The sequence below is a fragment of the Nematolebias whitei genome, chromosome 8 (assembly GCF_014905685.2).
Source record: "Nematolebias whitei isolate Nwh7 chromosome 8, NemWhi1, whole genome shotgun sequence".
In the NCBI taxonomy this organism is placed as follows: domain Eukaryota; kingdom Metazoa; phylum Chordata; class Actinopteri; order Cyprinodontiformes; family Rivulidae; genus Nematolebias; species Nematolebias whitei.
In genome coordinates this window covers 24,898,261-24,922,991 of record NC_056505.1, presented here as the reverse complement: position 1 = coordinate 24,922,991, position 24,731 = coordinate 24,898,261, and the positions used below count along the sequence as shown (strand labels likewise).

Genomic DNA, 24,731 nt, shown 5'->3' with positions numbered 1-24,731 from the left:
AGCTCTGACAGCTTGTGAAGGGCCCATGTGGGTCAGCTTGGCTCAGCCTTATCAGACACACAGCTCTCTCTCTGGTGGACAGAAACTGTGGTGTGCAAGGCAACACACACACACACACACATGGACAGTGCATACCAAGTAGGGCCTTGAGATCCCCCCAGCCAGCCACAACGCCAAACCTCAGCAGCTGGAGAGGTTAAAACCCCCTCACGTATCAAAGAGAGGATAAACAGCAGGAGGATGGATGGAAGGAGGGATAGAGGAATGGAAGAGAAAAAAGGAATACGTATATCTTTACGTTCACCTGGATGTCTGCCTTAGCGTTAATTCCCCTCGTGGCTGTCATTGGGAAGGTGAGGAGGGGAAATGGCAGAACTCAGTCCGGACTGGGGGTGGGGGTGAGCGAGATGATTCAGAAGAAAAGTGAAAAGTATGTTGTTACTACCGGTAGTTCAGGTTGTAGAAATCTACCTCCCCTCTCAGGAGTGAATGTCTGCAGCAGGTTCATCGATCTGAGCAGGTTCTATTCAGTTTGACTCATGAAAATTGATCTGCTCAAAGGAGTTTGTTAGGTCATTCTCTCCGTTTATATGACAATATAATGTACTTACAGCTAAATGTTTCAGTATTTTATTAGTCTCCAAACTGTGTTTTACACATTTTAAGTATGAGTGAACTTTACTCGAGGAGAGAAAGTCCTATTTAAATCTGAAGATGTCCCAGTCTGTATATGACACGTGATTCTACTAACATTTAGACAAGATGCAGAAAATCATAGTAATAACCACCACTAACTTTCAGTGCATGCTTTTTGTCTTTTGAAACACACTAGGGGTGCTGTTGCTCTGCTGAACGTGTGCACATAGGAACCTTTCTAAAAACTTTTTTTTAGTTTTTGCTACATTTGATGCTTTCACGTTAAAGCCAGTTGATCTATGAACTGGAGTTTTTACAACACGAACACATCCTTTTTTCTCTTACACCTTTTTTTTTTTTAAACTCAGGAGGATTTTTTTTTTCAACACTTTGCAGCTGAGTTTTCTCATGTCAACAGAAAATGTTTCATAAGAACAAACAATGGAGTCCTTAGGCTTTTCAGTCTTTAAGTATTACTGCAGGGAAAGTAAAGCAACTGTATAATTCTCATCAACGTGTTTTTGTGTGTTTTTATGTATTTGCTTCATTATTTTATTATGTCCCTAAAATATTAACACAAAAAAACATGAAGTCAGCATGAAGTTTCTTTAAATTAACGCGTACTGCTTAAATATTTTACCCACCCACGTTTACATATTTCTTTTCAGACAATATTTCAGCTTGACTGTAGATGCAATATAATTATTTTTTTAAATCCTAATGCACAGCATGTGAAGGAGCATGAAAACAGCAGCAGACACAAGTAATTCTACTAAATCAGCTTTTCTTTTCTGTTTGAGTCCAGACCAAACAGATGCACGCAGGTTCAGCTCTGCTGGGATTCTCAATGTCACTGTGTTCACTGACATTCTTTGCATGTAGCTGATATTATCTCCCTCCACTATATGTATTTATGATGCACAATGTAATTTGTAAAAAAAAAAAAAAAAAAAAACTGCATCATTTAAATTGGTATGAATATGTTCACCCTCAGCCTTGTATACAGTGAATTGACTGGAGCAGACAACGTGAGCTCCACACAAATCTTGCCACCGTGCTGTAATGATAGTTATTTAAATAACACGATGATATTAGGATAAGCAGACAAATTACATCATACGCCAAACAGGTATTAGAAAGAGGAAAGGATGTGGAGGGATACAGAGAACGAAAGAAAGACATTTGAAATTTGTCGCCTGTGCTAATGTAATTTATATCCTCCCTTATTGAAACAGTAGCTTCAGTGGCCCGCATTTAGCCGTGGCAATCTTCAGGGCAGATGACACGTTCCATGTCGTTTTATTTATTAATTTTACACTGTGTCTCATTGCAGGAAACATGACTTCCCTCTGTAACCAGAGGCAATGGAAGGGAGCGAGCAGAGCAGAGAGCAGAGGGAGACAAACGACTCTATCGTTCTCTCTGTCTCTGTAGGTCACGCTTTTCCAGCTAGCTCACGCTCACTCCTTTGTTTAAAGTTTGGCGCATGTGCCAGGCGTGCCCCTCGTAAAGCCTCTGCGTGGATGATTCTATTATGTTTCAATGCTGGCACGTATGAATGGATTTCAAAGGGACCATGATGTCTTTTTAAACAGTTAAAAGTTGTTCAGAAATGCTAGGAGGCTTTTATTTTGAAGTATCGAGTGAAAAAGAATCTTAACCGAGTGCAAAAATTCCCTTTCTGGTTTGTTTTCTATCAAGAAAGAGACTGTCGGTTGTGAACAGTATAGCTTTTCTTTTTTTTTTGTCTAGACTGTGATGGAGTCGCAGAGAACCGGGAATAACCACTTGCTATTCAGCGAGTTAAAACGTGGAGCTGTGTGCACACATGCACAACACTTTACCCAAGTGATTTTGAGCTATTGATAGAACACACTCACAAACACACACACTATTGATTCTACCCTCTCAACTCGGCTGTTCTGAACTCCTCTTTGTTTGTGTGGGAAGCTGCATTTACATAAGAGGCTTATGTCAGCCGCCACATAGTCACCCCCCCTTTATTCCAATGAAAAAACAAAAAGGACAAAGGCCATTGTCTTGTTAAGTAATGATTTTTGGATGTCTCCAAACTAGTTTGTTCTCTTCTGGAGATGGTAGGGTTTGGGAGGAAGTCAGGGCCTGATAAAGGTTTATGGGGAGGTTGGGACTACGTAACACAATACTTGACTGAGGGCTGATACATTCTGAGGTTAACCGCTGGAGGACTCATAATATGGGTGTTTGTTTATGTAAATTGGGAGCGAGATTATGACCTTGTAGCTAAGATGTTTGATTGACAGAAGAAGGGTGAACTTAATGAAGGTGCAACCTTTGAATTTCACTTTAGACTCCCAAAAACATTTGAGTATCAATGAAATCAGGCTGTCAAACAATGCAGCGAGCTTCTTGGTTCAGAGTCAGCATTTTTGGATGATTTCAGCACTTTCACACTTTATTAAAAAATTGGATACAAGGGTCTGCATTACCCTCATTTAAACACAGCTTATTCCATTTTATCTTCTATTTTATCTTCAAATGGTGTTCCTACTGAGTTTGTCGATTCTTATAAATACTTGCGTATTTTGGTCATTCACATTTCTCTTTTAAGCCTCATGTCAAAAACTTGGTAAAGAAACTGAAATTAAAACTGGGTTTCTTTTTAGGAATAGATCCTGTCTAACTCTGAACACTAGGAAACATCTTGTAACTGAGACTTTCCTTCTCTACACTGACTATGGTGACATTATTTACATGAACGCTCCTACAAGCTCCCTGCAGATGTTGGATGCTGTCTATTATGGTGCACCAAGATTCATAACTGGCTGTAACTACCATACCCATCAATGCACCCTGTATTCACTGGTTAACTGGTCATCATTAACTTCACGCATACATCCACACAGGTACATTTTCATCTTTGAATCACTTCTTGGTCTGTTGCCTTCATATATATCCTCCTACATGTTGCTTATAGCGTGAGCTTTCAAGACACAATTACCTGCAGTGTCCCCTCAGTGCAGACTGAACTAGGCAAAAGGGCCTTCTCTTGCTCCACTCCTACAACCTGGAATTCCTTGCAAAAAATCTGAAGCTGTCAACTTTGACCACTACGGGATTTTAAACAATTCAATTAAATTCAGTTTATTTGTGTAGAGCCAATTCACAACAAAGTTGTCTCAGGGCACTTTCCAGGAACATTCACATACCAGTATATAGAAAGTCAATTAGTAAAGTTCTCTATCTAAGGAAGCCAGCAGACTCACTGAATCTTCACTTTGTCACAGTCTCCCATCCTGAGCAAGCACAAAGGCAACAGTGGAAAGGAAAAACTCCCTTTCAACAGAAAGAAACCTCCAGCAGAACAAGGCTCAGGAGGAGCGGACATCTGCTTCAACCGGCTGGGTTTGAGAGGACAGGAAGGAGAAACAGACACAGAATGCCAGGTCCAGATGTAGGTGCAGGTGTACCTCCTGTTGGAAGACAAAAATAGCATGTCAAGGATAGAAAAGATAACTACAAATACAAAACAGGTTGAGCAGAGTAAGTAAAGACAGTAGCAGAGTGAAGAAAGGTAGTCAGTTTGTCCTCCAGCAGTTTAAGCCTAAACATCTGTTCATGGCAAAAACCAACGCAGACATGTTCCCGTTTTTAGTATTTTACACCGCTTTATAATGTAGCAGTTTTTGTTTTGCTTTTTATATAATTTCTTCTTTTTTACTTTTCATTTTATATGCTTTTTATATGATTGTTTATTGTTGTCTGTACCCCATCTGTGTTCTTTGTTTAAAATTCCTGTAAATGAGTCCTCGAGGCTCAGTGAGACTAACCTGTATAAATAAAGGTTGAATGAACTGTGCATGTAAAATTTTCAATTTAGAAAAAGAAAAACTGGAACTTCTTTGCACCAGCGGGGTGTTGCTTGTTGTTTTGAATGTGTGTATACGATTGTGTTTCAAGGCAAGCGATTTTTCTTCATGCTGCACCGTTTGTCTCGGGGTGTCTCGGGGCTTCGAAGTAACTCCAGTTTCATCGGTTGTGCTTCACTGAAGCAAATAGTTGTCGTTCTTTGAGACTTTCACTCTGAGCTTAGAGCGCTCTTCTTTTTTCCTCTCACAGAGCGTCTTTTTGGTGGAGGACGTAAAAAAAACAAGATAGGTGAATGTACAGGAGGCAAATGGGTGCAAAGGTTAAGGGGGTCGGAGGAGACAGAGCAGAGCCAGAAGATATTCCCTCTCAGACAAACATAGTGGGGTTTAAATACTTCTTTGCTCTTTGATTTGTGTAGATGAAAAGGTTTTAATCCCTAGCCTGCTGAAATTCAGCGCCGGACTATTTGCTTGCATGCCTAAAAGTGTCAACATGTTCGAACAACAAAACGTTTCTAAATTAAAATTCTACTTCAGAACAGATCTGAAGCCTGTGACATAAAGTAATCAGAAATCCTTGCTTGGATATCTTCATGTTCTCCACACTCATTACTAAACTTTAGCCAAACATAAGCATAACCAATCAGCTTTAATGTGCCGCTTTGGCTCGTCTGATAATGTTTATCTAACATTTATCTCATATTGAAATGTTTTTATTCTTTATTTTTTTTCTTCTTCTCTTCTTTCTGGATCTATCAGCAAGCAGTGGAGGACCTGCTGGAAGATGAGGATGAGGATTTTGACAAAGATGACAAGGTAATTATGTTTCATGTCCGGGACACACAAACACACAACAGCCTCAGGAGGGGTCGACACGGCTTCGCAGACCAGAAACACAAACAGACTAACGAAATGACTCCGTCTTCCCCCCTCCTCTGCTCATTCTCACCGCCTGAGGCACAAACACATGTTCACAGATTGTACAACCTTTTAACCTTTTTAAAAAAGTTTTCTCTGTAGGAATATCCACAGCACATTTCTCACCTTTCAACCTTGCAGTTTGTTTGAGGTGTTTTTTTTATGTAGTTGCAACACTATCCTTATATTTTCATGTTTGCGCTGCTATGTTGAATTTGTGTTTCTCACACCGTGCTTCATACCCTTCTTCCTGGGAACATGCACTCGTATAAAGTGCTTAGTTAGCGATTTAGGTCCATTCAGTTTGTCTTTATGTCCCAGTAAAACAGCATCTGGGCTTGTCCAGACACTATCAGGTAACAACAGGTGGCTACTTTACGGCCTCAGCTCGTAACGCTGCAGGAACAGCTACTGAAACAAATGCCACTGGAAAGGGTACAGTACCTTGTCAATGGTCCACTCGGGGGTGGTAATTGAAATGGTCTAACTCTTTATCCAGTCAATGTGTTGTGCTTTTTGTGTGTTACTTTTGAAATTAGAGTGTTTTAAGAAGAGTTACGTGTAGGCAGGGAAGTCTGAATCTTTTACCGTTAAAACCAGTGGTGTAGTCTACGCGATACGCAAATCTCAGTATACCCATTAAAAAGTGCCCAGTGATACGTAACATATCATTAGGCACGTGTCACTGATACGTTAAACGGCAGATAAACGCTTCCGTAACAATCTATCTTTATGCAGCTTGTTTATTACATTTGCTTATCCATTGAATTGTTGTATAATTCTGTACTTACTACTTAATATTTGAACATGTTTTGTTTTGATACTGTTTTATAAATTCTATAACATGTTTTTAATACAAATCAAAGAGTTGTCCTTGTTCATTTATTCAAATATAAGTATCAGAGAAATTTGGAAATGTTCATTATGCTTTAAAATCAAAATAAATTGACGATTACATTGTACTAACCAGTGTACTTTATTTTCTAAGCACAGTATACCCACTACAAAAATGTTGACTACACCACTGGTTAAAACTTTTCATGATATAAGGACTTCAACGCAGGCTTCAGCAATTTCCAGGTGATGTGATCCTTTCAGTGTTTTGGAAGGAAAATTCCCAAAAGAGCACTGCAACTGTACTGTATGTACTGGTATTTGTAAAGTGCCTTTAGCAATCAGGAATACTGGAGGCTGAATTTACTACAAAGCAAACAGGGATGTGTTTAGCAAAAAGGGTTAGAAAAACACACATTTATAATGCACATGGTCAAATAATCATCCCAGTCAGTCAGTCAGCCTGGCTGCCTGTTTGGTGATGAGCACACAAAGATATGTGAACATTACAGCCTCTCCCACAGAGATGTAGAAGCAAAGTTCCATGATTGTGAAGTTCTGTAATGTGCAGGAGGGGGGCCAGAGGCTGAAGATATGCACCAGGCAACCTTGAACTTCTTTTTTTTTCTTTACATCTTTTCTCTTCCATTGCATTTCTTACTTCCTCTTAGGGAAAAAAAAGGGATACAGGCATTTGAAAAGCGACAGATTATATGAAATACATTTAGGACTTTTATATTGAAATGAGGTGTAGAAGCAGCTTGCGTGGCCCTAGTCAGAATTGGTGCCTAACTGATTATTCCAAATAAGAAGGCCTTGCTCTCTGTTCACACAGGGCTGGGATGCTGGATAGCAGAGCTACCACAAAGACTACAATTTACCAGCTCTGACTTCATACATTTTGATCTATTGCTCCCCTTGACTGTTAGCATTTTATTTAAGCTGTAGGGAGGTTGAAAGGGGGCTATTTTTCTTCTCTTCTTTTTTTTCTTTCTCGCCTACATCTCCCTCTCCCCACACATGCCTTTTTTCCTTCCCTCAATCAACTCCTTTCCTGCATTTTCATTCTTCCTTTCTGACATAAACTCTTTCTCGCTCTCTCTTCCCTTTCCTCGTCCTCCAACCTGGTTAAGTGCAGAACAAATGGGGTTTGAAGGCTAAGCAAAGTTGTCTTTTACATTGGATGTGAGGTCTTTTACGCAGGACGGCAGCTATGGCGTCAGATAGTACGAGTAAGTATGAAGGACGGGTCAAAGGAGGCCTCTTTTATGGGACAGACCTATAGGGGAGAGTTGGAAGAGCAGTAAGAGCAAGAGAGAGGAGAGGGGAAAAAAGATTAATAAATGTGCCAAGGCCTCATTTTAATTGAACTTGAAGCATATGTTGCAAGTATGTACAATCTGTCCCAGATGTTTACTTCGGCCATGTGCACAGCTCTTCCCAGTGCACCACAAGGCAGCTATTAGCTGGATAACCTTTGCTCCAGAGGCTAAATAGGGTATTGCATGGCCAAAAAATGGAGCACCTGTTTTTCATTGCAGAGAGGACCCCTAGCAGGCTTTTAGCCTCAGCTTACCACATGTGTTTTGACTTAACAGATTGTTGGGCAGACGTGAAAAGTGTCTTTTTCGTGAGCAAGCACTGATATTAGTCACTTAATCTCAATGAAAGTCCAGCATTCAGGCTAATTGATTGGGACGGCTGAGTTGTTAAAGCCAAGCAGGCTTTAAGGCAGGCACATGAAGCGTGTGGTGGTTGGGGGGGGGGGGGGGGGGGGTACACGTGAACTAATTTTTCTTTTCACTTCTCCTCCCCTGTTTCCTGCTGCACGTGTGTGTGCTGACCTACAGCGTGGAATGTTCCTTGATTTGTGTCGCCTACACACAAACATACTGTTCACTGTTCACCTTTAAATATACAAAAAAGGTGGAGAATTATCAAAATAGGCTTTATGTAAAACAAAACAGCATAATATAATGGTTCCTTTCTTTTTCTTTTTCTTTTTCTTGAGTGTTTTGAACATTAAATTATATATTTGTCTTAACTAATGTAAATGTATCAGTAAAGCAGTAAAGCAAAAATGTCTTCCTGTTTTCAGTCTTCTCATTGATTCCTTCACCACCTATTTCAAGTTATGTTACATAATTTTTTTTTATATCAACACATAATTTATTAGCAGATAACAATTCGTATTATTCGTCTCATCTATTTCCTTTATCATCAGATGGTTCAGTATGTTTCAAGTGGCTCTTTCAAGCTTTGATCAAAACCAACATAAAACTGAATTTTATTGGTTGTTATATACAAACAACAACCAAAAAGGACTAGTTTTAGCAGTTTTTCTGTTGTTTCCTTTGCAAATATGTGAATACTGGAACTAGTATAAGGAGTAAAACATGCTCACTTTGACTTTCTGCTTTATTTCTATACTTAATTAATTTTTCCATAATTAAAAAAATAATAATTAGGTCTGCATGTTTCATAGTTTTTATTAATAAAAAAAAAATCTGCTTTTCATTTGTCTTAAATTGTAAAAATATCAATAAATGTTAAAAATCATTACATCAATCAATCAACCTTTATTTAGACAGGTAAATCCCATTGAGCCTCGAGGACTCATTTACAAGAGAGACCTGAAAATACATATTTTTAGCTTTATAATATAACCCCTGTCACCAGTTAATAATCACAGTTGTAGCAGGTTGTTGCAGCTCTAAACATTTTTAATTTAGTGAACAAAGGTGTGAAAATGGCTCTTTTGATAGTAAAGGTTGCAGACCCCTGGTCTAGAAAAATGTAAATGTGGAAGAAAAAGCTTGGGAGGACGGTCTAAATTATTTAAATGTAATGATAGATGAATGTTGTAGGATTTTCTTTTAAATGCCATATTTAAGAAAGAAGATTTGCTCATCCACTAGAGAGACAGTTTCTGCATCTTTACATCCAGCTTGAGATTGGAGGGTGATAACATTCCTGTATTTACAGGCTGCTGCTGGCTGCTGGGCGTTCAGTGTGTAATCTTGCCAATGATGTCTCCTCTCACCTGTGGGCTTGCTGTCCAGAGCTGGCAGGACACAATCACCTATCGGCTGTGTGTGCGTAAATGTGTTTGTCCGTTTGTGTGACCGTCTCACATCTGTGAGTGTGCAGCTCAGCCACCTCCCACAAGGGGTCTTACTGGAAAAATGGGGAGAGAGAGAATGAATGAGAGAGAGAGAGGCAGACTGAAGGAGTGGGGAGATTACCCTCACACGGTTGACTGGTCACTGAAGCGCTTGTGCTCCGCTCAGCTAGGCTCCACTAGCCTCAGGAGGACCTGACACAGATAAGATACACACTGCAATCATGTCCTGCTCAGGGGCTTACTGCTTGCTGCACCCCCTCTCCTTTTCTCGCAGTGTGGATATCTATCAATATCTCCCTCACACACATGTACCTACAAAAACTGTTTCCTCTCCCATTTCTCGTGAAATTTCTCCTCATTGTGGAAGAAGAGGACCCATTTTTGCAGAGTTTAAACACAATCACTTGAAAAATGTTGGGTTTCTGATAGTATTTCAATGTTTTTTTTTTATGGATATAATTCCTGAAAACGTTCAGATTTTAGTTTTTTGGGGGTTTAAGTATTAATCTGTTTTTACTTTATGTACTTACAGAGAGGGCTATTAAGGCAGCATTGCAGCTAATTTTATAATTTATACATATGTATAAGATGTATGAGCTTTTGGCATTACACATTAGTTTTATAATTAAATAAGTGAAGTTGGTGAAGCATTTCTCATTGAAATATTGTAGAGTAACACAACAACTTGTGTTCATAGCAAGATGTTCTTTACAACTTTCTTTAAAAAAAATCTACCTTAACAGATTCTCTAATGCATATGGCCTATATGATTTTCTAACACTGGTCTGTTCTTGTAAAACTGATCCGTTCTCTGAAGTAACATGACTAAATTGTTATATTATTAGTTGATCAGGTTCCACATTTTGGCGGCCATTACTCAAGCTGGTTGTTGACCAGGAAAGCAAAAATGTAAAAACATTTCCAAGTAAATTGTCAGATTTTGATAATGAGAATTGCTGACGTGGAAATTTGAGTGACAGCAAAGTGAGTTTGAATGTAATTATCAGCATTAAAGGCTACTAAGGCTCAGGGCTGTGTGTTGAGCCCCCTCCTGATCACTCTGCTCACATATGACTGTGCACCTAGGGGTTGCACAACTTCATATATTTTTAAGTCAACTTCATCACGATAAAGTCGAATCGACTAGTCAATGTGACGTCAAAGGAACTCAAGACGCTATATCTTATTCACAAAAAATGTAATTTATTATTTACATAAAACTAATACATCAGGAGCATATATTTATGCTCCTACCGTTTATCATACTGTAAATAAGTCACAGGAAAACCAAAACTATTATTAAGCTGCAAAAGTGAAAAAAACGTGCAGCATGTAAAAAAAAAAACCTCAAAACAGTGGGGCGCCCCACTGTTTTTAGTTTTATTTAATTTAATCCATCCACCACCACCCACCCCCCATTTTTAGTTCCGCGACTAGTCAACATGAAATTTAAAAAAAAATCGCGAGATGTCCTAAAATTGCCTAGTCGACCAGTCGGTTCAACCCCTAGCACCTGCCCATCCAGGCTGTCATACTGTAAAGTTTTAAACGGTACAGCAGTGGTTGAATGCATCACAAACAACGATGAGTCCAGCTACATGCCGGAGGAACACCTGGAGAGCTGTTGCAAGAAGAACAACCTCCACATCAATGTGAAGAAGATGAAGGAGATTATTGTGGATATCAGAAGGAGCAAACACACCTACCCCCTGTGGTCTCCAGTTACAAATACGGTAGTCCCTCTCTACTTTGCGGTTCGTTTATTGCAAACTCGCTCTGTCGCGGTTTTTCAGAATAGGATTGGACATGACACACGGTTGGCTGATTGATGGATGAGCCACACGATCAGCTAGGAATTTTTATTTAAAATAAAATATTTTCAATTATTTAGTACCTGCTGCACATTAGTGCAGCCCAGAGCTGCAGGATAAGCTTCCTGCTGATCAGCTGTTCTCCATTCAGAGCGAAGAAGTGGACGTGGCCAAGAGCCCCTGCAGGTGACAAAGAGCAGACGAAGCAGAGAGCTGAAATCATGACATGCTGTGCTCTTTTAGAGCTTTAGAGTTTAGAAACATTGTTTAGAATATTGCAAGAGGGTGGGAAGGATTTAAAATGCCTATTCCTACTTTGTGGATTTTCACTTATCGCGGGGCTTCAGGGTACAGATCCCCCGCGATAAATGAGGGACTACTGTACTTGGGTGTGCACCTGAATAACAACCTCAGCTGAGGCAACAACGCCACCAGCCTGATCAAGAAAGCTCATCAGAGACTCTACTTCCTCCAGGCGGCTGAGACGAGCTGGACTGGGAAGCTCAGTCCTCACCTCCTTCTACCGGTGTGCAGTGGAGAGCATCCTGTGCTCCAGCATCGACGTGTGGCATGGAGGCTGCACAGCTGCAGAAAGAAAAGCTTTGCAGAAAGTGGTGAAGGCTGCACAGAAGCCTACTGGAGTCAGCCTCTCCACCATCACAGACATCTACACTTCCAGATGCAGAAAGAGGACCACCTGCATCATGAAGGACCACACTCACCCTGCGCACACACTTTTACCCCACTTCCCTCGGGCAGAAGGTTGAGGAGCATTAAGTGTAGAACCACTAGACTGAGGAACAGCTTATACCCTGAGGCTGTTAGACTCATTAATCCCTAACCAGGATATTCACTGTAATGTCACTTTAAATGGAGATTTGACACTTTATCTGTGCTGCTGATTATCCATGCTGCTGATTTCTTACCCATAACCTGCTATATTCATACCCATCTGCTCACAACAGACTCATGTTCAGGCTGCTGTTTAATACACCGTATTATATTATTGTATTATTGTTTAGTGTATGTCTTAGATCCTTGTATACTGTTTCTTTCACATACTTTATATTTTTGCGTGTAACTGGGACCTTGAGTATACAATTTCGTCCCACCTCATGTACCACATGTGATGCGAATGACAACAAAGAACCTCGAACCTTACTAAAAACTAAAAAATAACTTGGATCTTTTTGTCTTATTGATTGGTCGCTTGTGCACACAAGAAAGAATCGAGATAATTAGATGATTTCTGCTCATTTATACTGCTCAGACAGTAGCTTGCACTATTTGCTGCTTGTAGACAACTTCTGCACACACATGTGCCTATGCTAACAGACAATCTATGATGTGTGTTTAGCTATAATTTTCTGAAAAGTATGGGTTTTCATCATGGATGTTGTCCGTGCATTCATATCTTAGTTTTGTCTTTTTGTGTACAACAATGGGTATAAAGTTTTTTTTAGTGTCCGAGTGTGATTATGATTAAAAACAGTGTGAATGTTCAGCCTTATTATCAGATATTCAAAGGATCTGTGCAGCTTCAGTTCTTCTCTCTCGGCCCCAGTCACAGCACTGTGCCGATTGCTCAGATAGAGAAATGGTACAGTGTAATTGGACTAAAGAGAGCGCTGGGAATTGTAATACCCAAAGAAGAAAATAAAAAATAAACGTGACTGAAATGTTGTTCTGGGGAGCCTATTGAGCTTGCGATGCAGAGGGGTTGTCTTCAGGTGTCGAGAGGTTTTAGTTGTAGAGGAGAATAGAAGTGTGAGGAAGAGGGAGGAAGAAAAAACAAAAAAACAAAGTTGAACGTCTGCGTTCTTTTCTTCGTGCCGTCCGTGAAGGATGAAAAGCGTCACGCTGTAAAAGATGCTTTTGACTCATCCGCTTCATTTTTCTTCCCATCTTGCTGTCTTTTTTTCTGCTGTTCGGCAGAGATGCTGCTAGGAACTGCATTTTAATCATGCTTGGCTAATAGGGGAAGGAATGAGAACAGAAAAAAGAGGGTGAAAGAAGTGTGGTATTGTCTCTCTATGCAAAACACACTACATTGTTTATTTGTTTTTCCATCTTTACTGCTTACATGCATCGGATGGCTCATCTTTCACCATCTCTATTCCCCCAGATACATATCTCCTGCTTTGTCTTTCGCTATCTGTCATTCTCTGCCTCTTTGCTGTTTTTGCCTCACTTTTCATTTGCCAGAGACCATCGTTATTTGAAATAAATGGTCATAACTGTTTTGCATTTTTGTCTTATTTTGATTAGTTGGTTGCAAAAGCTTAATACGCTCAAAGAAATGCAAACCGTACACAATTTGGAATATATTTAATTTTTACTTTCTAAAGCCATTCAAAGTCTAAAGGTGAGTAAAATAAATGTTTTTTTTCTTTCCTACATTACAAGGCTAAAACTGTTTGTAGTATTTGGCCTAAATTACCACGCTCGACATGGACATTGTGTAACACTCGTTTAAATTTCTACTGTAAAAAGAGAACCTCTTACTGTAATTTATCCACAAGGATCCTAAACCAGAGCCCTGGGAGGACAGCCGTGATAATAACCATATCCTCGAGGATATGTTGGCTTCCTGGCACTTTGAGTGGATACGAGCGATGGTGGTAAGTTGGACATGTGTGTGGCTCTGGCACGGACTCCTGCTGGTGTGTGTCGCTGTCTCCCAGTTTGCTATTTTAGCTCATCGTCTGTCCAGCGGCCTCTGTTCGCCGTCCCGTCAGGGTTTGTGTGCAGTAACTGTCCCCTGTCCGTGTCTCAGTTAAAAACCCACGCACTGCACGTTCGGCGCCCCATCCCCCACCCTGTCCAAACCTGCTGCAGGGGCCATGCCTGTGCCTGCTCTTTAAGGTGATGGGGAAGCTAAGTGAGCTCCAGCATGGAAAGCTGCTCCTGTCTTTTTGTGTGACATCCCTGTAGCGCTGCAGATCTGGTAAAGTGCAAGGTGACAGCTGTAGGCTGGGGTTTGACGGTGTGTTTACTGTGTTTGGGGACTTCTGTCTCTGCTGGAATGAAATGTGACATCAGGAGTCACTTGAGTTTATTTTTTCATTTAATATAGAAAACAAGAGCAATAAAAGTGTACTGATATAGTCTGCATTTTAACCAATTAGTTTCACGTTTAAAGCATCAATTACATCATTCTCACTTATAATAATCTTTTTAAATATTATGAATCCTATAAGCGACTAATAACAAATAATTTTTCAAATGCCTATAACTTTCTTGAGTGTGTGTTTGTGTGTATAGCAGCTGGTGGGGGACTTGAACGTGGTTTTGGGTGCTTCTTTTTTTTGTTCTAGTTGCTTCAGCAAATCTACCTCATATTGTCAGAGCAAATCCCAGTGCTCTTTCTTTTTGCATAATGCAACAATGTCTACTCCCCCAAGTCTTATTGTTCTTAATCACACACAGACAAGTGGCTGAACCAGCTGAACTTTTCCATTGATGAACTATGCATCAAAGGAGTGCGCTCCTTGTACTGTAGGTGAGGAGTTTTCGCGCGCTCTCATCCACCCAAAGTAAATCTCTTCGAGACTCTCGCTGAGATGGCACACACACGCAGCCCTCTCGGTCTCTCATTGGACAGAATATGGAGCACAACACTTGACAGCAGTGTCGTCTGAATTTGAAAGTCAGACATGTAAGGAGGCAGCCGCCACCTTTTCTTTTAACAAGAGTCATAAATCTGTAATGAGCACAGAGAGGATGCATATTTTATTTACTTTTTGAAGAAGTGATCCCCTTTACTTCATGGCAATGCACTCTCGTTCTATTGTTTTATTTTTTTTTATCTTTATTCCTTCCAAAACAAAGTTTAACACTGTGGATTTTACATCTGTCTCCACTGCTTGTGTGTCTCTTAGCATGCATATGTAATTAAAGCTGTGCCAAAGTTAGTCAGTTTTAGAGACGGAAGTGGTGAAATATTTGTAATTTAGCCCCAACAAGGATATGGTATACATCTATTCTTTAAAAAAAAAATAGCAAATGTCTTGCACGTATCTAATTTTTGCACATTTTAAAATGTAAAAGAATATATAAACAAGACTAGCATTTCTTGAAGACAGCATGCCACCTTCTCACCAAAGTTTTGCACTTTGAGTTTGTGTTGGGGATGACTTTCAGCTGCTACAACAGATTTTAGCACAGTACGTGTAAAGTTACCTGAAATATAACTGTTTTTATGTTGCTTACGTTTGATTCACTGTGGCTGCCGTCTTGAATTAGATTGACCCCAAAAGTTGATCGGTTTTAGATGTGCGCTGATTGATTACATCTTGAGAGTTTCATTAAAAGCCATCTTCTCATTCTTGAAGTATTCAGCTAACAGACCGACAAATTGCACAAGCAATTACATGATCGCCCACCTTTCATAATGGCAGGCAAAAAAAAAAAAGCGTTACAGTTGTGCAGCGGTGTGTATTTTAAGCCCAAAAAGACAGACAGAGAGAGGTGGATGGGCAGCTAAAATCAGGCCAGCGGCAGACAAGAGTAATAACGTCCCATTCATCACACCCCGCCATGCTGGATCATGGAAAGGACAGGGGAAGGAGAGTGCAGGAGCAGAGGAACAGAGGTGAGGCAGGGTGGGTGGTGGTGGGTGGGGTGGTGGTGGGGGGGTTGGGTGCTGTGCAGCAGGAGGGGTGGGAAGGGTGATCAGGAGCAGAAGTTGTGTTGCGGCAGTCGTTTATGCGTGAGTGTACGCGTGACCTTGAGCCTGATATCGCAGCCGCTGTGGTGGAGGTGATAAGAAGCCACACACACACACACGCGCACACACATGCACCATAAGAAACTTTTGTCTTTATGATTAAAAGCAGAGGTCAAACAGAAGAGAAGTTACCACCTTTTCCTTCTAATCCCTCTTTCTCTCTCTCCCTCCATCCTTCTTTTTTACATATGTATATATTTATCCTCGCTGTGGGACTTGACTGAGTGAATAGACTAATTACCAGTGGGCAGTGTTTTTTGTGTGTGTGTGTGAGTGACCCACCTTCAGCTGACAGTCTTAACTGTAGTTTGACTTTGTTGTACACGAGCAACATTTCGCTCATATACAGTTTTTGGTAACGTACATTCAATGTACGCTCTAATCTCACGCTCCTTTGTTTTCGTCTGCAGAAGTGGGATGCTCTTTTTCCATAGAGTTGCGTCTTTAAAGCCAAGAGGATGTGCTGTGCATCTCAATACCCCCAGTTAAACAGATATTTATGTGTTCTGATAAAAAAGAGAGGGAGGGGAAAAAGATGTATGGGATAAATTATCTATTGAAAAAAACTCTGAACATCTGCCTCTATCATGTGGCACTGGAGAGGTGCCAAGTTGTATGTTTCTATCTGAGGCTTTTACACGGAGTCTTTTCGTCATTTCCTGACGAAGGAGAGATGCTCTTTTAGGCCAGGTCCCTAAGTGCCTTTTTTAAATCCCTTGAAGGGCCACTTTTAACACCCATTTTATACAATATGTGGCTTATTGCTCCCCAGAGTTAGTAATACTTGGAATATTCACCAGTGAAACATCAGTGTTGGAACCTGTTAAACAATCTAAAGGGGGGAAATAAAATGAAAATGCTCCATACTGCATTTGACTCACTGCCAAAATGTCAGTCATAAAACAGTATTGGATTTTTCACAATGATAGAAAAAATACAGAGAAAAGCTGCTTTACAAATAAGTCGTTTTTCTCTAGGAAATTAAGACATTCACAATAAGAAATACTGATGTATTTTTTGCAATAAATAACCCAGCAAGAAATTGTTTCTACAGGTTATCCTTTTAGCAGTAACTCACTTTTGCATCCATTTGACAATCTTGAACCAGGTTGACTTCAAAAGTCACTCAGTTGTAAATGCACATCCAGTAGAGTCTCAGTAGAATCTGTCTAAAATCTAACTTTAGTAATGAGCACCTATATATTTTATTAATAGGTTAGTATGTTTCTGGTACAGCAGCGTACAGATGAGTTTTGTTTGATTAAGTCTTGGTATGGAGCTTGTGGTTTAATATTAACTAGAATTTTTTCGTCAGACAAGGAGCTGACCTTTGCTGGTTGTGTGATTGAGTTTGTTCTTTGCTCTGTGATACAATGTATTTTTATCCAGACAAGGTTGAAAATGTAATAATAGAAGTTAATAAAAGAGAGCAACATACGTGTGTGTAAGTGTGTGTAAATAGGTGAATGAGAAACTCTGTAAATCAGAATGTGGAGAGGTTAAAAAAGGGCTACAAAAAAAGTGACCATTTACCAGGAGAAAAATCCCAAATTACATGTTTACATAGGATTTATCCTTGCCACAGCATTAATTATATCAATAACATATTGAGGTCTGGGGCTGCAGTAGCTTGGTGGTCAGTGCCACAGTCGTGCAATCCCAAGGTTGTAGGTTCAAGCCAAAGCTCCATCAGAAAGGGCTGTGTAGTGTAGGTCTATTTACTCAGCCAAAATAATCTGTTGTTAAATGAAACAGTTTAATGTCATGCTGGATTACATTCAGAAAAAAGAAAGGAGCAAGTTTCATATAAAGCAGAGGATGACAATAATATTTACGGTTTGAATTTGTGTGAATTCGAGTTCTTGCACAAATTTGGGGAAATTGAATTCATGTCTCTACTATAGTGAGGTTGGAAACGGGAGGAATACCGACTCTCTCTGCAGTTACAAAATCAACAACAGCGCTTTCAGATGCCCTCTGGGAGCCACATATTAGCATGCTGTCACGTTTTATATGACATTTCAATTTTTACAGCGCTGCCAGACTGAGGGATGCAAAACAAAGAAAAACAGGTGCAATTTTAGCACAGTAGCAATGAGCAGCAGTCACTTGAGGTTCAGACTCATTTCCTCGTGTGATGGGATGTACGCTGCTACCTTATAACTGTTAGGTTTATCATTTTTATGGTATAACCCAGCAGGGAGAACAATGGGATCAGAGGTTAAAATGGTCTCAATTGGCTCACTTCTTTTCCACCCAGTATATGTAGGACAGATATTTGAGTCCATACTAACAAAGTCTTCAATGACCTCTGTCTTGTTTAGCTGTAGGCCTTGGGTCAGTGAAGAGCAAACTGTCTTTGCAAAGTTTAAAGTCTTGAAAGTAAGTATGCGTTGCCATGATGGCATCTCACTGGAATAACTAGAGCATTGAGTACTCACAGGCACTACACATTCTTTTGTTAAATATTTAATCAAGTGTTTCAAGGAGTTTACCACATTTGTTTACCACAATTTACCAGCGCAGTGTGGTTAGACTGACTTGGCTGTTTTCTTTGTACATGTGTGTGTGAGTGTATGTCCCTGGGCTCTCTTCGGTATCACTGAGGGTTATTTTTCCGAAACGCATGCAAACAACTCTCATCCTCCTAACGAGCGTTTCCACTGCTAAAGCGATGAGGGCTTGGCAGGGATTTCTTATCAGATGCTACGCATCCAAACAATGATGCAAACTTTGGACATAACCACAAAAGATGCACTTATTGTCTTTAAATGGCACGCATGCAATTAAAACAAGTAAGTCTCGCTCAACAGAGGACACCAGACACAATGAATATTCCTGCTACCAGCCTGATGAGAGTTAATTGATGTCAGAGTTTCTTCTCCAAACAAAATCATTTCCAATCACAGAATAAACTGTTTTATTGCATTGGTTTTATATTTTTTGTAATGTAGTAAGGTTGTAGTAAGCTCTGCTGGCTTTAGCTTGAGCTCACATCATAGTCTGGTTGGTCCTTTTTTTGGCTATGAAGGAGAAAAATATAATATGTATTTTTTAAAGGATTTTACATGTTTTGATGTTTGTCTACATTAAAATTTTGGTGCATGCAAACAGCACTGGCAGTTACTTCAAAATGTCAGCAACACGCACACATATGAACCTGCAATAGTAATCTGTCTTAATTTATGAAGCTAAGCACATTAAGCTTATTACATTATCTGTCAGGTGATTGCACTGATTTTTCTGGTAATAGTCCAATGTTCAGGTCTTCAAACTGATGCACTTTGTTGCAATGATGGAGCCTTAGGTCTCTGTAATGGCTTTGCTGTTTCTCCTGAATGAGAAAAAAGCTTAAGACTGGAAAACTGCAGTACATGTGTGCTCGTAGTTGGCATCCACAAAAACCACAGGAACAAAGCATGAGCATGCATCAGGACACAGGAACAAAGCTTATTGTGCCATAGTGATGGATCCAATGTAGAGGGCATGGAAATGAGTCTTCTATAAAGTTTACTGATTCAAATAGTTCACCTGTTTGTAAAATAATTAGGGCAAAACAAAGTTTATCTGACTTATGAAGGGCGTATCTTTCTTTGTTCCTGACTCTAGATTATTTTCCTGTGCTTTAAAACAAACTTCCGACATGGAAAATGGGGCTACTTTTACAAGTCTCCCATTTTCCACAGTGAGTCGGGATGTGGTATTATTGTAGAGTCACACAGCAAGACCAGGTGTGCAGATCAACCTTATCTAATAGCTGTAGGGTGTGTATGTGTGTTTGTGTGCATATTAGGTTCCATTATAGAAACAGGTTGCCTGACTCCATATGTGCCCAGTGTGCCGGGAAGCTGGGAAAACAAGGTTCTTCGTGGCCCTCAGTATTATTGTTACCTCCTGCCTCCCCAAGCCCTGTTTGAAGACAGGAAATAGAAGTCAGACCGTAGTCCGAAGGGCATGTGGCAATAGTTTATACACCAAGGACCCCTGACCTATCCTTTCCACCCCCAGCCACTCTCTCACACCACTCCCATGGCTCCCAAATACTCTCCCTTGAGTCTGGGCTCAAAAATAAAACGTCCTGACCCAGCCCTGCTCGGCCCAGCCTAACCAAGCCCAGCACAATAGACACGGCGCTCTGAGATTTGTTTGAGCCAGCAATGAAAAACAGATGGGAGTCTAAGGAAAAGAACGAGAGAAGCAGGAGAGCAGGAGGAGGAAAGAAAGGGAGTCTTGTAAAATATTTTCGAAGAAAAATAACCCAGAGAGGTTGTCTAATTATATCTATTTGTCTTGTGTGGTTTTGCTGGGGAGGCCATGTGGTCTCCGTGACTGCTCCACGGTTCATTTTCCACATTATCTGATCTTGGATGGAGAGCAAAAAGAAGAGGGTGGGTTTGGGGTGGGGTGGGGGCAGTTTGGGGTCTCATTGGGAGGGTTGTGGTGAGGTGGCTGGACTCTTTGAGCGAAATGCAGGAAAGGTCTTTGAGATCCTGCATGAGGGTTTCATGTCTTTGATTGGTTCACTGTCCTCAAAGTCGTAATGGCAGAATTACTCAGGACTTTATGACTCTCATCTAACAGCATCCATCATCTTCATCAATAACATGCAAGGTTGTTCATTTACACAGGTTTTAATGTTTTATTTCTTCTCTTCTTCAAAGTGTTTGAGGTACTTTTACAGTACATCATTCACCCTTTATTTATACAGGTTAGTCTCACTGAGTCACGAGGACTCATTTACAAGACTCATTTACAATATCAGCACTGGATGGTCAAAGTTTTCCAAACATGCCAAGTCTTACATTGAAAATCAATCATATTACATTCAAAATATCCTAAAACATTCTTCCTTTTGTTTCCCAAGCATGCCCACCAACCACATCTACCAACAGACAGTCTGCGTGTTGATGTCCTCAGTCAGCCTGTGGCTTTTGATCGCCTCATTGTGTCCAGATCTGTCCTGTCCCTGCCTGCCCGTCACTCAGCAGGCAGCTTGTTGACTGTTGCATGACTTCTTGAATCCTTCGTTTTATTTCTACAAGAGAAGTGAAGTTTATAGACATTAGATGAACAGTCTAGTTTTATGGTTTCTTGCCCCTTTTAAAGTTCACAGCCATCAAAAGTTGAAAAGAAAGATTCGTTCATGGTGGTTGACTGAGCTAATATGGATAATAATGATGTCATTGCTGGTGACATCATCACAGTGAGCCAGCCAGCAGAACAAAAGAGCACTCTGCCCGGTTCCTATAGCTGCCTTGGCAGGAACAGAAAGAAAGAAGGAAAGCCCAAAGATTGATGTATCCATTCGACTCTCGGTGTAATTCTGCCTCTTTATTCACATATTTAAATTTTCCTGTGAGCATTTGTAAGGAGAAAAACATTTTGATTTGTTCTGCCAACTTTATATCTTTATAGCCTGGAATAGCCTCTATAGCTTGGAATGAAAGCGCTCCGTCACTTTGTGCAGGATATCCGGTGATTTGGCTCCTCTCTCCAAATCAAAGCTATTTAAAGTGCATTGTTCTCACAAAGATGCCTGTGCCCAGCCTCTGTCTTCGCTCTCCTCTTTCTCTCTCTTCTTGTCTCTTCTTCTGTCCATCCACATTTCCTTTTCCCTCGTCCTTGCTTTCTTCTTTGCTTGCATACATCTCTATCTGTCTCCTTGCAGGACTCAGAGAAAAAGGGCTTCATGACCAAGCTTTATGCCATTCAGGACGTGTGTATCAGCGTGCAGAATGCACTGGATGAAGTGGCCTCCTATGGCGAGAGGATAAAGAAGTGAGTCGTAAGCTGGCTCCTCGGCACCTAGCCCGCTTCCTTTTGCTTTGCTTCACATGTCCCAGGAGTTTTATTTTCCCTGCGTTGCCAGGCTGGTTCTGTATCCTTTCTGCCAGCCTAACTGAGTGTAACTCAGTGCTACTCTCAGGAAATCCTGCCAGTGTGACGACTAACCCTGAGACACAAACACAAAGGCCGTCTGTCTTAATGTTCATCAGATCTCACTCAGCTCTGCATAATGTTTTTAGTAAATCTTTAAGCTTATCACCACATATCTACACATACACAAACACCAGACACTTTTGAACCAACAGGCAGACTTTTTAACATTTGGAAATATCTAAGGAGCATAATTTGTTTCAATGCACCAGTAACCTGGCATTCAGCAAAACCTAGATTTATGCATAGACTGTTTGTGAGTGTCCAATCCTGGTCATCAAGGGTCACTATCCTGCATGCTTTATTGATTTCCCTGCTCCAACACACCTAATTTATTGATTAAATTACCTTTTCATGTTCGGCAGAAACCTGTTGAAACCCATTGATACAAATCAGGTGTGTTGGAGCAGAGAAACATCTAAAACATGCATGAATGTGGCACTCGAAGACCAAGATTAAACACTCCTGCATTAAATAGTGTAGAGAGCCATAAACTGATTTCAACCAAAAAAAGGTTAAACTGTAAAATTTGGATGTTGCTTTTTTAAAAATCAAATGTAGTTGGAATAGCATTTTCCACTGTCTGCTAATTTCAACCACTTCCCATCTTTTTGCAGCACCTTTAACTGGACTGTGCCTTTCTTAAGCTGGCTTGCGATCGTGGCTCTCGGCGTGGCCACCGTCATCATTTATTTCATACCTCTACGGCTCATTGTGCTGCTCTGGGGTGAGCTAATTTCATTTTGTGATTAGAAATTGCACCAGTACCAAAATTAACATGTTAAATCCTGATGCGGTTTCTGTTTTAGTCCCATGTTTTGTTAATTTGTTTGTGTTGGAGAAACAGAGCAAAGTGTAATTACTGAGTCCAAAATACAGTAGAGTATTTATTAAGAAGTTCAATTATGTGTTAATATCAGTTATCTATTACCATATTTTCTCTAAATACTTCTGCTATTATTTCTTCTACAGGGATAAATAAATTCACCAAGAAGCTGCGAGACCCTTACACCATTGATAACAATGAGCTGCTGGACTTTCTGTCAAGAGTACCCTCAGACGTACAAGTGGTGAGTGAACTTTTTCTTTTGACATAATATGAGTCCGGTCAAGGTTTGGACTAGTGATGGACCTCCTTTAATTATCTTCTTGGTCCCTTTTTCATCACTCATGCCTCTTTTCTGCATTGTTGTACATTTCTTTTTCTTGTAGGATGAATGGAGTGTCCTTTGTTTTAGCCACGCAGACATCTAATCTAATTATTTCAAAGCGGTTTATGTGTTTTTCCTATTAATAGCTTCCTAGACTAATTCAATTTCCTCTTACATAGCTGGAGCTGTGTTATAAGATAACAAGGTTAAGTGAGTTTAGTGCCAAGCTTATAACTAGGTTGATTGACTCCATACATATACGCTCACACATAATTACAGTTAGCTGGTACTTTTCAGCAATGCTGGTAATTGGAGCAAAGCATAAATCAACAGTTTACTGACCCCTTGCAGTTTGGCTGTCACATAAAGCGTGTGGTCAGATTAACATTTTGGTTTGAGACTTCAGATACTTTCTCAGGTAAAATGTACAATTGGTGTGTGTGTGTGTCTTCTAACCATACAGCAACATGCTGTGCTAGGTAAGACAAAGTGGAGTTTAAACAGCAATTAAGTGGCAGCTTGTGAAAGTTGTGGTGTTATCCAGCCCCACCGGTGTCCACTGTGGCTCGTAAGCCCTGCTGAGCTAAGTTCAACACGTACACCCACACACAGATGGTGACTAGGGCTAAATGACCCGGGGCCTCTGATATGACCAGTCCCCTGCCACATCAGTGCTGACACACTTCCTCTTTGATTGCCTGTTGCCCACAACGTCTTTCATCTTTACAGGGTCATAATCCTTGCTCCCTGTAACACCTCACTGCGCTCCCCCTTTTGGCCCCAGCACAGTTTTGTAGTTTACAGGGGCCTGCTGCAGCAGCAGGCGCAGGGCAAGCCATCAACTTAAATGAGCCCAAGCTGTCCCCTCCAGTGAAGTGCAGCCACCTTACACACCTGGAGCCTGTGGGTGTGTAGCTGGTGAAAGGCCCCAAGCCTGGCAGGTACGAGGCCTTTATGAGGCTCCTAATGAGGGCCTGCTGGCTAGGAAAGGTAGGGGCAGATGCTCTGGTCTAGTGCCTGTGACTTTGGAGTTGAACCTACTGTATAAGTAATACTATAGGTGCTACTGTACATTATCACTGCGGGTGTTGGAATGGTAACTGTTACAAGGTTTTGCTGAGATTTACAGAGACCTGAGACGTGTTGAGATGAGTGAAGTGATGAAAATGGAAATTGAAAAATACAAGGAGACTTCAAGACAGTAGAGTTGATTAATTGTTTGATAGGTCTCAGTGGGGTACAGTTAGTAAGTTAGTATAAATAAGAAACAGGGAGGTTCAAACACAGTTAACTTTTTGCCAAATGCAAAGGATAGATTTCTGAGAATGCTCACTACTCTGCGGTCAGTGGCTAAAAACAGACCAGAACGTTCTGCTCAGTGGTGCACCCGGCCTCTGCCGCCGGTGGTGGGTTCACCTCACTGCCTGCCCCCCACCTCACTGGGTCAAAGACGTCAGTGTGTATTAAAGCCTTTGAGGCTTTTGGATGATGCAGAGAAGTGCTGGGATCCAAATGGAGCATCCCCTCACAGGCACGTGTCTGTAGCACCCGCTGGCATCAGTGCACAGGTCCACTATGCCTGACACCAAGAATGACTAATGAAGTGCTATTTCAAGGCCCCAGTGTGACCTCACACACATATATAATCACACCCCCAAGTTTACTCCCAGCAGTCGTGCATGTTAAGGTGGGGTGGGGGTGTTTCAGTGCGCTGTTCCGCATCATTTAGAGGTGCTTCGGTGC

At 40.8% G+C, this 24,731-nt stretch overlaps 1 protein-coding gene across 1 annotated transcript in view; it reads left to right on the top strand.

The window, feature by feature from the left end:
• The window catches only part of mctp1a (multiple C2 domains, transmembrane 1a), a 162,568-nt gene that overhangs the window by 131,167 nt on the left and 6,670 nt on the right, over window positions 1-24,731 (top strand). The window contains exons 14-18 of the mRNA XM_037680664.1: window positions 5,244-5,300; window positions 13,694-13,792; window positions 21,569-21,678; window positions 22,455-22,564; window positions 22,810-22,907. Coding sequence (XP_037536592.1) covers window positions 5,244-5,300; window positions 13,694-13,792; window positions 21,569-21,678; window positions 22,455-22,564; window positions 22,810-22,907 — 474 coding nt within the window. The remainder of the gene's footprint in view (window positions 1-5,243; window positions 5,301-13,693; window positions 13,793-21,568; window positions 21,679-22,454; window positions 22,565-22,809; window positions 22,908-24,731) is intronic.